The sequence below is a fragment of the Rattus norvegicus genome, chromosome 4 (genome assembly GCF_036323735.1).
Source record: "Rattus norvegicus strain BN/NHsdMcwi chromosome 4, GRCr8, whole genome shotgun sequence".
Lineage (NCBI taxonomy): Eukaryota > Metazoa > Chordata > Mammalia > Rodentia > Muridae > Rattus > Rattus norvegicus.
This window is the reverse complement of record NC_086022.1, coordinates 76919780-76933087: the sequence shown is the minus strand read 5'-3', so window position 1 is coordinate 76933087 and position 13308 is coordinate 76919780. Positions and strand designations below refer to the sequence as shown.

The 13308-nt window shown below is 41.0% G+C and overlaps 1 protein-coding gene across 3 annotated transcripts in view; it reads right to left on the bottom strand.

Annotated features, from left to right (window-relative positions):
* Cntnap2 (contactin associated protein 2) overlaps nt 1–13308 on the bottom strand; it is a 2256901-nt gene that overhangs the window by 433171 nt on the left and 1810422 nt on the right. For all 3 annotated transcript variants that reach the window (NM_001427648.1, XM_039109027.2, XM_039109028.2), the window contains one exon: nt 12568–12695. In NM_001427648.1, the coding sequence (NP_001414577.1) occupies nt 12568–12695 (128 nt within the window). The remainder of the gene's footprint in view (nt 1–12567; nt 12696–13308) is intronic.

The window sequence follows — 13308 nt, the reverse complement described above, 5'->3', positions numbered from 1 at the left end:
ATGTGCAAAAAGCTTGTGGAAGCTAAAAATAGTTGCACATATAAATCAAATGCTCCTCTCTTGTACTCTGGAACAAGAATTGTCAGTGTCAGTTTTGTGCAATTTATCACACTGTATCTGGCTGCATGGCCTCTACTGTTAATCCACAGTGCCTATTTAAATTGTTCCTGGTTAGTTAACCATTTGTATTCGTCTAATGGATAAATTGGAGTGTTTCAATGTGGCAGAAGTCATCCTTGACTCAGAGTTTTAACCTGTGCCTGAGGAGTCCAGCAAACTTTTGCTGATAAAGAATGGGGGTGAGCAAGATGCAATCCACAGACCACAGGAAGCCCAAGAAGAAGGATGGCCAAAGTGCAGACACTCCCACTCCTTCTTAAAAGGGGAAAAATATCCATAGAAGGGGATATGGAGGTAAAGTTTATAGCAGCAACTGAAGGAATGGTCATTCAGAGCCTGCCCCACATGTGGCCCATATATATACAGCCACCAAAACTAGATAAGATTGATGAAGCTAAAAAGTGCATGCTGAAAGGTACTGGATATAGTTCTCTCCTGAGAGACACAGCCAGAGCATGTCAAATACAGAGGCGAATGCTAGCAGCAAACCACTGATCTGAGAACAGGACCCCCTTTGGGGAATTAGAAGAAGGATTGAAAGAGCTGAAGGGGCTTGCAACCCCATAAGAACAGCAATGCCAACCAACCAGAGCTTCCAGGGACTAAACCATTACCAAAAGACTCTACATGGACTGATCTAGGGCTCCAACTGCATATGTAGCAGAGAGTAGCCTTGTTGGGGCACTAGTGGAAGGGGAAGCCTTGGTTCTGCCAAGGTTGGACCCCCAGTGCAGGGGAATGTGGGGGGAGTGTTAAGAGGGGGTGGATGGGGGGAATACCAGTATGGGGGAGGAGGAGGGGATGGGGGCTTATGGACAGGAAACTGGGAAAGGGAATAACATTTGAAATGTAAATAAATATATCTAATTTAAAAAAATGAATGCGGGTGAAAATTTAAGCACATGAAGAGATTGATGTAGAAGAAACAGTATGTCTTTGCTGTACATTCCTGGCAATGGGCTTTTGCGGTTGAATGTTAGCCACACAGACAATTTGTTTGCTGGTCTTTGATGCACACCCATGTGGCAGGAGAGTGACACACCCTCACTCCGAGTAAAGAAAACATGGAAGTCATGCATTAAACTCTCTCAGAATCACTCTATACATATCCTCCTCTTGACAAGACTTGATTTGTATTTTTCATAGTATAAATCTGAATATTGTACATTCTTGAACTATGTGAGTCATTTTAATGAATTATTGAGCCTGAAGAAAGAGTAGGAATCTCCAAATTTGAACAGTTGGCCAGATCATGTCTGGTGCATGGATGGTACTGGGAACTTGCTCTTGTGAGGACCACACTAACTTGGGCAGCTGATGTCACAACTGTGCTGTGCGCTGCAGAGGTAATTTCAATGAGTTGAGATTTCTGTGAAGAAAATACAATAGGTGGTAATGAGGTCTGGTGGACTATTCTAGTAGAGTGGATGGAGAGGCATCTCTGAGATCAACACTGAGAACTTCACCATGGGATGAAGATGAAGCCTGTGCCAGAAAGTTTCAGGAAGAGGAAACAGAAAGCAAATGTTCTGGAAGTGGCTACAACAACACATTGGAGTTACAAGATGAATCCGAGCTGGAATGGAGGGGTGAGGCATAACTGCTGGACAGGGCTGGGCGTGCAGATCCTTTTTGGAGGATTTTGGAGGTTTGCATGTTCAATGTGATGGAAAACCATCAGATGGTTGCAAGACAAAAACCAATATAACTAATTGAAAGCTTTGGAAACTTTCTCTGGATGCTAAGTGGAAAAGCCTTATGTTGCCAAGTTAACTTGACATTTTGTGGTTTTTGTCTTGTTTGTTTTGTTCTGTTTTGAGGCAGGATCTTGCTAAGTAGCCCAGGCTGGCACTGAACACTATCCTCCTGTTGCTGTCCTTTAAGTGTTGTGGCTTTATGTGTGTTTCACCATGACTGACTTATGGCTACATTGCCATTGAGACCTTCCTTTCAGTCGCCCTAAGACAGGAGTATAGGAAATGCTTTTTATACATTGCTTTGTATAGATGCTGAGTATATGTATGACACTGTGTGGATGCAGGTTGAAATACAAATGTGTGGAGGAAGATAGGGATATAGCTTAACGGAAGAACACATCCTCATTCAAAGTATAGCAGTGAGTGGTAGTTACTATAACTGGGTTTTAGAAACTACATTAGAACATAAAATCTGCATTAAAACAGCAAAAGAACATTGGCACAATTCTATACACTTTTTTAAAAATTGCACATAAATCTCAGTTTTCAAACATGCAGATCCAATGGTAGCAAACTATGACCTTTGAGACAAATTCAATCTGTCACCTGTTTGCATCAATAACATGCTATTGGCATCCAGCCACGCTGCTTGGTTTACACATTGCCAGTGGCAACTTTTGAGTGACAGACCTGAGGATTTCTGACAGTGATCACTGGCCCACAGAAACTACACAATGTCCTCCTGGTCCTTTAGGGAGAGTGTTTGTTGAGCCCCGAGCTAGGTGAGACTACTCCTTGGCAAACTAATATAGTATACATTGTTGGGTTTATACTATGTTCTGTAGGATCCTCCAGATCCTCTGAGGGGCACTCACAAGGGATGGTAAGCAAAAAGGGGGACAAGTAGGAGCCAGTGAAGGAGAAACGGGAGAGGCTGTGGGCACAGATAGCACAGTCCTAGGGGTCAGTTAGTGCTGCTGAACTCCGATCGTTGTCCCTGTGCATCCATGTTAAAAGGACTAGCTAGCTGCCAATGCTCAAACACAGCTCACAAGGCAAGGCTTCTCTAAGAATAGGCACAGAGTCAAGGAGGAAGGCTTGGAAGTATCTATAGTTAGACTACATTTAGAATCACCTAGGATACAAGCCTCTTTGCAAGCTTAGAAATTATTTAGTTATTAAGTTAACTGAAGCAAGAGGGTGTACACTTTAACCCGGGAAGCTGGAGTCCATGGGCTAGGCTCCTCAAGTTGGTCAAAGAAGGCAGCTGAAGACTAACATGGCCCTGCCTCCTGAGGAATCACATGACTAACCACCTCAACGTCCTGTTTTCTTTAAGTTGCCTTTGTCAGAGTAACAGGAAATGTAACTAATACACAAGGGTGGAAGGTATGAACTAGAGTATAAAGTCGTAAGACAGGCCTCTATTGTCTGATATTGAACCTGCTGCTCTCTACACAATGAAATGATAACATAAGGGTGGAAGTGTAGATTATTAATGCTTTCAGAGACCCAACTATCAGTGTTACTAATAAGACATTTTTGGAATAGTAGAGGAGACTGGGACTCTAAGAAAAACACTGATAGATTTCTGGTTTCCTCATCTACAGTGGAGGTAAGGCTGAATGTGGACAGTAGAAGGCCAGAGGAGGTAAGAGCTTATTCAAAGGTGCAGGTGCCTAGAGGGAGCTGAGATCTGATTCGAGGGATGCTTGATTTCAAAGCATGTCCTCTTCTTGCTGCCTTGTGCATTGTTATTCTAAGTATGGTCGATCACTGAGCAGGCAGCCACTCTGTGGAGCATCTCAAGCTCTGCTCCAAATCTGGGTCAGAGTTTATATTCTGCTCATATCATAGGTAAAATCTAAGAATACTACAGCCTTGGTCAAGGTAATGGGGGAATGAAAGTGATCAAAAATTCGCCGGATATGTGTATGAAATTATGAAGTAATTTTAAAAAAGATGTACAACATCATTCTACAATGATTCTGAGCTCTTAAGCTCAGTTTCCCTCTAGTAATTCAAACTCCCAGCCTTGCCTCAACTTTGTAAGAAAATTTGCTCTGTCGGCAACTGATCCCAGGGGTCATGTGTCATTTTTCTCAATAAAGGCCACCAGTAGGATTTAGTTCTTGGAGTGCAACCTGGAATAGGCTAAAATCTTTATCTACTGTTTTTCTCAATTCCCAGAGTGTCCCACAGCAGGAAGTTATAAAATCAATAGGTAAAGTCTTGTTCTCTTTTGTGAATAGTGAGATCTGTGAGAGAAGTTCAGCAGAGGAATCTGACCATGGGGATCCAAGTTATGGAAAATAAATTCTTCCTTGTAAGTGGGAATGCTGTCACTTCTGTAGACAGTACCCAGTTTAGGAAGAGATGACTATACAAGAAGAGAATAAGATGTCATGGGGTTCATCAGCCAGCCACATCAGCAAAGTCCTGCCTGGAAAGCACTCCTCATCCTGATTACCTCAAGGGATGCTGTTCTTTCAAATATAAGCAGCCTTTGAAATCGTGAACCAGAAAATAAGTTATGCATACACAAATGTACATCTTCATACATATTCACACACACACACATACACACACACACAATATAGCTACAAAATAGACTATTTTTTCCAATTATAATTATTTTGCTTTCCATTTCAACAGTGAATTCGCAGCTGAAGCTGAAGTGGAATGATCAAATAATATTAAAGCATTCATTCCTCCCAGGCTAATGGTCCATCATTTCTAATTTTTGAAAGTTACCAAAGAGACTGGAAGATAGAAACAAAGGCTTTCTTCCACTTCATGAATTGCTGACTATGTTAATTGGACCTGACCTCAGATGCATCCTGGGGCTTATTCTTTAATGGGAAATGAGTCTAGGTTGTGAGCTTGAGAATTTCACTGTCTTGGGTTCTTCCTAGAGCCTTGTTAGCTCTGTACTTGCAAAGACCCAATGGTAATAGTAGAGGAGATTGAGAAGAAAAACACGGGGTTAAAAATATAAGCTATAAATAAACAGAAAGTCTTTGCTAGAAATGAAAGCAAAGGGAAAATGAGAAGCTACATATTTTATGCCCTTGCCTTCTGACTTGCATGTTTGTGGACTGTAAATTAAGGTTGTCGGATAGTTTGAGCTCATAGTAGGTAGGTTTGGTTAGGACTCATACCACATGATGCTATCACTCAGAAATTCATAGGCAGGAGACAAGCTCAGAATATTAGTCTAATCTTCCTCATAGGTTCTACCATTCATCCCAGCCATGGGTTAGTATCAAGCTCTCTGTATCTGTGCTTTGTCATAAACCATGAGCGAGATTCTGGACCAGTCACTGAACCTTCTGTGATCTATTTCACTCATCTGTGTCTGTGAAATGAGAAATCTGCATTGTCTTATTTCTGAGACTCTTTCATCTACCCATAGGAGAATAGGTTCTTTGTTTTTGGTTTAAGATATACTTAAAATGTGTTTGTGTGTGTGTATGTATGTACATGCACACATGGACATGTATGTGCCTTGAATGTATGTGCCTATACTGTTATAGTACAAAAATAGGATGGACTGAAGGAGCCAAAGGGGATTCCACAGGAAGAAGAACAATATCAACTAACTGGACCCCCTCCCCCCAAGAGCTCCCAGAGACTAAACCACCAACCAAAGGGTACACATGGAGAGACCCATGGATTCATCAACATGTGTAACAGAGGATTGCCATATCTGGCATCAATGGGAGGGGAAGCCCTTGGTCTTGTGGAGGCTCGATGCCCCAGTTTAAGGAGATGCTAGGGCAGTGAGGCAGGAGTGGGTAGGTGGGTGGGGGATCACTCTCAGAGAAGCAGGGGGATGGGGGATAGAACAGGGGGGTTTGTGGAGGGGAAGTAAGGAAGGAGGACAACATTTGGAACATAAATAAATAAAATAACCAATAAAAATAAATAAACTTAAAAATGGGAATGGAAGGAAAAACTTTGGAGCATCTTGTTAGGATTTTTTACTACTAGTAAACAAATTTATACATTTTGGAATGTCTTCTGGTGTTGATCCTTCAATGTTTATTCTGAGAAGACTACCATTATAGAAAAAAAATCCACATAGGGAAAACCCAAGTAGTAGACTTAGTTAATAACAAGGTAGGGTTGGAGAAGGAAGGAAGGTGATCTTCTAATACATGCCACTATCACCTTACATAGACTGTCCACAGGTAATTCTCTCTTCTGCTGAGTTAGGAGACAACTTTGCATGGTGATGGCATCAAGAAGTAAGGCAAGCCAGAAGCAAAGAGTGTTACATAAGAGAAGTCCTTAAAGAGTTAAGAGCTCCCAATGAGGGAGCAAAGAATCTTAGGAAAATAGCTTCTGGGGATCCGGAATTCCATAAGAGAATTGCAAAGTCCACGGCTTTGCAATTTCGCTACTTGGGTTCATACCTGTTGTGAAGTCAGAATCTGGCTCCATGATCAAACATGGCTACATCATTTTATATCCATCTTGATGTATGTTTTTAACTTCCAAATAGTTTCTAGGCATCTGGCATGTGTTATTGCTGAGGACATTAAAGTATATCAGATATTTTTTATTTTTGAGGAGTTGACAGTCAGTACTGGGAAATATTTCATCTCTACTACAATTGAAGTTGACCACACTCTTCCTAGCTACTCTTTTTATCTCCCACTCCCAGAATCAACCTCAGTATAATAAAACTTAAAGAAAGCCATTGGTTTGAACTTTTGTACCGGGTGCCAACAAACCATAGAGAAAACTAACAATTGAATAAGAAGTACCCATTCTAAAGTCCTATGTTAGAAAAGCTTAGCTAAGTGGTTACCTGACCTGAGAGAAGTCAAGGAAGTGAGAAAAAGCCAAGTTTCCTCAACAGGTCCAAGGATTTGACAATGAGCTCCCACCTCTGCTTTAACTCTCAGCATCCTTTAACTCAGACAAAGTGAACCTGTAATGATTTGATCTTAACCAAGGCATCCTTTGTCTATATTGTCCTCCTTATGCCTGCAAGCATGGGAAAAAACTTTGAAATGACCTATCCATGTTCTAGTCTCTCACTCAGTGCCTTAAACATCTTTCTGCTACAAGGCCAACCTCCTTTTCTCAGCCACCATTTATTCCATTTGATGGAATACAGTGTTAGAGCTCAAGAATCACAAAATAAAGCTTGTTAGGAAGATGGAGAGAAGCTATTATCAGTTGTTTCTCTTTCGCTAGCTTGGGATCTGCCTACAATGTCAGAAGACACTGCTGTGGTGGGAAGAAAACAGAGCATATACCTGCTTCCTCCTGCAGGCCAAACAGGAAGACTTCTTAGTCACTTTCAGAGTTAGATTGGCACCTATGGGTAAGTTTTAAACCATGTGGGTATGTGGGCAAAGAGATTTATGTAATTTCTAAGTTGGCTCTCAAAGAGCAGTCAGGGCACTAGTCTTCTCTGTTCTCACACTATTGAGGAGAGAAGATCACAAGGATGAAGAAGCTACTTAACTCAAGTAGCATGAGTTTATTATCTTAAGATGTTTGAAGTTTCAGAACTGGTATTGCAAGTCCAGCCTATTCTCGGTAATTCAGTAAGCCAGGTGAAGAAATTGGAGACTTCTTGTACCTCAATATTTCTTGCTTCTCGGTGATTGCCTTTGTCTAGTTAGGCATTCCTCAGGGCCATCAGCCACACTTTAGAATGAATTAGTCTGGTGAGACTGCTATATGCTACCAAATTTTCTTCCATTGCCCTGAGAGAGTAGAGCCTTTACTACTGAGGATGAAGCGGGTAGTTGAGACACTTTCACAGTATGGAACATTCTAGTTCAGGCACTGGGGTGAGAATGGTGGGGATCTTGGTGAGCTCTGGCTAGGTATGGAGCCAGAAGATCTTAGGTACATAGAATGCTGTAAGAAATGATTTCTAAGGTTGAGAGGAGAAAGATTATCTTCAGTGCCTTCCCGGTAAATGTTAGACCTATGCACCCCCAAGAACATAAGAGACATGTTTTCTTTCTCATTCAAATCCTCACCTCAAGTCTAATGGAATGTGGTAGATAAGAGGATTCTAAAGGAACCACACGGACCTTTGTAAACTTAGCTGTGAAATAAATTTGCAAACCACCTCACAGGGGCCGGGACTGAGAAGAATCAAGGAATGACTGAACACAAAGGCTTCCTTTAGATTCAGATCCTGTACCAGGGTCCTTTCCCTTTCTTATCTTTTGCCTCCCTGAGGCAGCAAAGCAAAAGGGAGACAAACAATCTTTCTCCTTTCTCTGAAGCCTGGGGAGCTGCTATCTCTTCACAAGGAAACTGGCTTTTCCTCCTCCCCTTGTCCAGCCCACTGAACCCTACTGGAAATGTTTTCTAGGTAGTGATTCAGTGTACAGACAGGGGTGTGCTAATTCTGGGTGAGGGAACAGCAGGCCAGACTCGTGGATTGCAAAATTCTTGCAGCAAACAGAGTGTGTGGCCTTTCCAATACTCCGGCATAGATGATGCCTTTTGCAACAAACAAATGTCCATAGTCATGTGGCAACAACTCCACCACCACCTCTTTTCTCACTAGCCTTTGTCTTTATTGTCACCGTGCCTTCAGCCTGGGCTTGGATATCTTTCCTGTCTTGCTTTCTCATATTTGACCCCCAGTTACCTCTGAAACTTAAAGAAATTGCATTTGCATCTTAAGAGTGCCTTGTGACTCCAGTGTCCTGCCTGTTAGCTCCTTTTTTCTGAGCCATTTCTGGCATAGATGGGAAGCAGTCTCTAGTAACACATGCCTCTAATTGTTTCTGCCTAGGTTTATTGAAAAGGCTTGCCTTTGTAGCAAACTTTCTCCTAATTAATTGCTTAAAGTCTATATCCCTAGAGGCAAGATGGTAAATCTTCACTTCATATGGCTGAGAGCAAAATAATTACCCAGCAAATCCTATATTCCTGGAATTAATTATAGTCACTATGTACAGTAGAATAAGATTTCTGTCTTCAAAAACGGATTCTTTTGTTCATGAAATTTTCCCAGCAGCCTCAGAGGATGTGCTCGTATCTAAGTTGCATAAATGTCTACTCTGATATTGAGTCCTGGTTCCCTTGTTTTTCCCTATGTTAAACCTGTAGTTTAAGAGAGATGTGTAATTTCTCTGCAATTTTTATCAAAGCAAGCCATCCATTACCGGTCACATTTCAGTTTTATTTAGATTGGAGGTTTCTATTTGGATGGATTTGAAGGAGAAAACAACAGCAGCCACCCTGTCAAGGCCTACGTATTTCACGGTGCAGTAGGAGGCACAGGACAGCCGTAAATGGAAGGTACCGATTTGGTTTAGCACTTTGATTACATGGGTCTATGAGTTCAGATCAATCAGAGTGAAAGTTGAAACTCAGTAGGCATGAGGAAATCACCTGCATCCTTGAAGGAGCTGGACAGAGCTCCCAGAAAGTATTTCATTCTCTGTAAGTTAGCCTAGAACTCTGACCTAATGTACCACACATGTTTAGAGGGTAGCTGATGCTGTGCGATGGGGTGGTAGGTTTTTGTTTTCCTCAGAGAGATGGAAACAGAGAGGGTAGCTATTCATTTGTGAAATTTTTCTGAAGCTCTGCAGAGATCTTAAAGCAAGCTCATCTCCATAAACAATGGCATGAATTCACAAGGCCTAAAAGACTTCATGAACCCAATCCTTTGAGCATTATGTGGGTGGGTGGGGCTTGTATCAGACTGAGACACAATGCAATATTTTTTTTAAAATGTAGATTTAGTTTATGCATGTAAATGTTTTGCATGTAAATATGTCTATGAGTCACAAATGTGCCTGGTGTCCAGACAGGTCAAAGGTTCTTAGAGATGGAGTTCTTAGAGAGTCGTGAGCTTCCATGTAGGTTCTAGAAATCAAACCTGAGTAGTTTTCAAGGAAGACGAATGTGCTTAACCACTGAGCCATCTGTCTAATTCCCCGAGCTGAGTAATGTTTTTCAAAGACACTTGAATTTAACTGGCTTTTGGCAGAAGGAAAAACATGGAGTCAAAAATCAATAGTGGTCTTGTGTTCCTAGTCTCTGTTCCAACTTCAGGGAATTTACAAGGCGACTTGGAAATTTGTCATGTAAATGCCACCTGAAAAGAAATAATTTGTTCATTTATGCCAATGTTTGAATGTTTGCTTTATGTGCTGCACATGGAGTTGCAAGTGTTCAAGGAGATTGGGCAAGTCGAAATCCTGGGAAATACAGTCCACATGGAATCTTTGGTTGTGGCTTAGCCCACGTTAGAAGGTTCTTAAAGGGAAATTGGAGCATAAACTGATGACTGCTGACTGCTCTCGAGCAGAGCAACTCCATACAACGGTTTCAGTTTTCTGGGGAGAAGGAATATATCTCACAAATATAAGAGTATTTCACATAATTTCTTTTCTATTTTCATTAAATATTGGGTAAAGTATGATGTAAAGGCATTTTCTGAACTACAGCATCCTAACTTTATAAAAACTGTGCATTGCCCCTGGATGGAGTTTTCCTTAGTGATGGGTCTATCTAATTTGCCTGCATCTGGAATCAACTCAAACCCAAGCCTCAGGACACTCTTGTGAGGAACTTTACTTGACTGTATCTTTTGGGGTCAGAAGATTCACCATAAATCTGGGCCTCACCTTCTGGTGTCAGCCTACTTAAAAAACACACACATGTGCATGCATGGTAAAAGGAAGCTTTCACTTTTTGTCTGTCTTCCCTCACGCTTACTGGCAAGTTTAACTGTCCTACCGCTGGTGTTAGAGTCTACTTCCTCGCTATTCCAATGTAGACAATGACAGAGCGAGCTATTCCAGAACTCCAGAATCAGCATCTAGCCGGCACGTGTGCATGCATGCATGTATGCACACAGACTCCTACCTTAAATGCACCTTTTATCATTCCTTTTGAGAAATCAGCTATAATAATGTTATATCAGAAAACCTAGTATTAAATTATAAAACATCTGTAGGTTCTAACACTTTTTTTCATGTGAATTTCTCAAAAGACATTTGAACTACCTTCTCCTACTGCCAGATCACCTAGTGAAGTGCTGCGTAGAGAACACTCATGATAAACTCTTCCTGATCCCTAACTTATTTTCTAAGGGAAATCAATCTCATATTAGCTAAATAATATATTAGGTATAAAAATTATATACTCTAACATATAACCTTCTCTTTACAGTAAAACGGGTATTTAAGGTACTAAGTCAATCGACCACTTAATTGGAACTTTTCTCTAGTTCAAAGTGAAATTCAGAATTAGAACTAATAAACCAGAGGTATTTACATATATATTAATAATTAATTATGACAGAACAAAATTTATTTACAGTATACAATATACAAGAGTCTTACTATAAAGACCATGATAGCTCATTTCTTAGCATATTTTTTAATATACATATTGTTTACTGTTCTGAGCCAATATCTTTTCCTAATGAGTTGAAACCAAGTATCTTACTGAGCTCTTCTACTAAGTCTAGATACACAAATAAAGTGTTATTGTTTATAGCCAAGACTTCATAAAGATCTTTCTGACCAATTCTGTAGGTAGTGTTTTTTTTCCAAAGTAAGAAGAGAAAGATCAGTCTAAATGTCACCCCTCTTTTGTATTAGGAGCATCGCTTCCTTTCAGCCTCTGACTGTCCAAATAACTAAGCAGAAAACTGCTAAGTGTGCCTCCTCACATTTCTTTGGACACCTCTTTGAGTGGATGCAACTATCTATTATTGAGTAGGCCTAATTGTCCACTGATTTATAGAAGTTGTAAAGAATATTCCATTTCACATAATGCTTTGCTCAGAGGAATCCAAACTTGGGCACTAAAAACCTTTATAGCCTCCCCAGGAGGCATCGGGATGCAGGTGGTATTCTCATTACTACAGCTGATATAATAGAGAGGTTTGCCTGGGATCTTTGAGCAAGCCTGTTATCGAGGGAGTGGAATCTAGGTTTCCCTTTGCCTAGAATACAACCACAAAAAGCACAGAATTCCCAGGAGTGTTGCCTGAATCACATGTGCAGAAAATAGAGGGAAATGATGCCCAGGATGCTCATTGCTGAATCCCCATAGCAACCTTCCACTTGTTCCCCTCGCACTGCACATAAAGCACACTGAAGGGTATCAAACAACATAAAACCTGAATGGTGCCCCTAATTAGGTGGGGCCATCATGCTCATTCTTTTACCTCCCACTGTCCAAGCTAGCAGCCCCCAATTCCTCTCTGTGGTGCCTAAGCCTGAAAGCAGGACATCGTTACAGAAACAATCTTTGCCTTTTAAGGGACCATCAAGCTTTGATGATGATGGAGTTTGATTGCTATAATGTCAAACTTTATATGGCCATAATCCAAGTTTACAATAATACATTAAGCTATAATGCTACTATTTATATCACCATAAACTCAGTTTTATGGTGATATAAATAGTCATGCTAATGGTATTAACAGCAGCACACAGTGGAATCCCAGCTGTTGAGTGGCACTTTTATGCTGTTAGCATTGCTATTTATACTACCATAAGCTTAGGTAGTCAAACTTGTTACATATGAATAGATGAGGAAGATGGATATTCGCATCTTATGCCTGAATTGAGGCTTCTATGTTGGACACACTCTCTTCTGCAATAAAGATCCATGTATCTCTCTATTGGTCCTATTTTTTAAAAAAAAACACGCATGTTTTCTGGCATCTTCTGAGCAGCCTGGAAACACTATTCAATGTGATAAGAAAGTGCAAGCCACAGCTGCTGGGCAAACTTACTGTCTCCTTGGCAGCGCAGGGGACCCACGCTCAGCTTGGCTTCTGAGCCTTGTCGGTCAGTATCTCCAACCACCACCTGGCTCACTGGCAGGTGATCTTTGTAGGATAAGAAGCCAGCATCCTTCCTCCTGAATCACAGGGAGACAGAAAAACATGTGGCGGCTGTGTTAGAATTATAGCTTATGTTGTCTGATCACCACTGGCATTTTTAATAGTTGTTCAGAAATGTACTTAGTAAAACCCCAAATAGAGTTTGCTCTCCTTCCCCAGTAACTGCTCAGAGCGGGTCTCAGAGGCACCCCTGGCATGGCCATCTGATGGAAAATAGAACTGACATTCTGATTTCCAGAACTTGTAACTAATAAGCCATTCGCTCTTTTAGGTGGAAATTAGACCAAACCACATACACCACAGGTGATCACATGCAGAGTTAACGGAAAGTTCAACAAAGTCACCAGAATGAGATACCAAACAGAAATATTTGTCTCTTTAATTGGTTTGAAGCAATTCCTTTGGAGACTTTCTTCCCTGCTGTGCATCAGCTAAATACAGGACATCTTTTGTTTCCTGGTCTTTCCATATTTACTTGAAGGACTGAAATAGTTCATGAAAGTCTCCAGGATAGAGCAGGTGCTTCATAAATACCTGGCTCTATGGATAAGGAGTGGAGCTGGCCACATTTGGATTTCTGCCTGGGTTATTCTGTGTACCCTGCAGTTACCCTGTTCCATATCTTCTAAC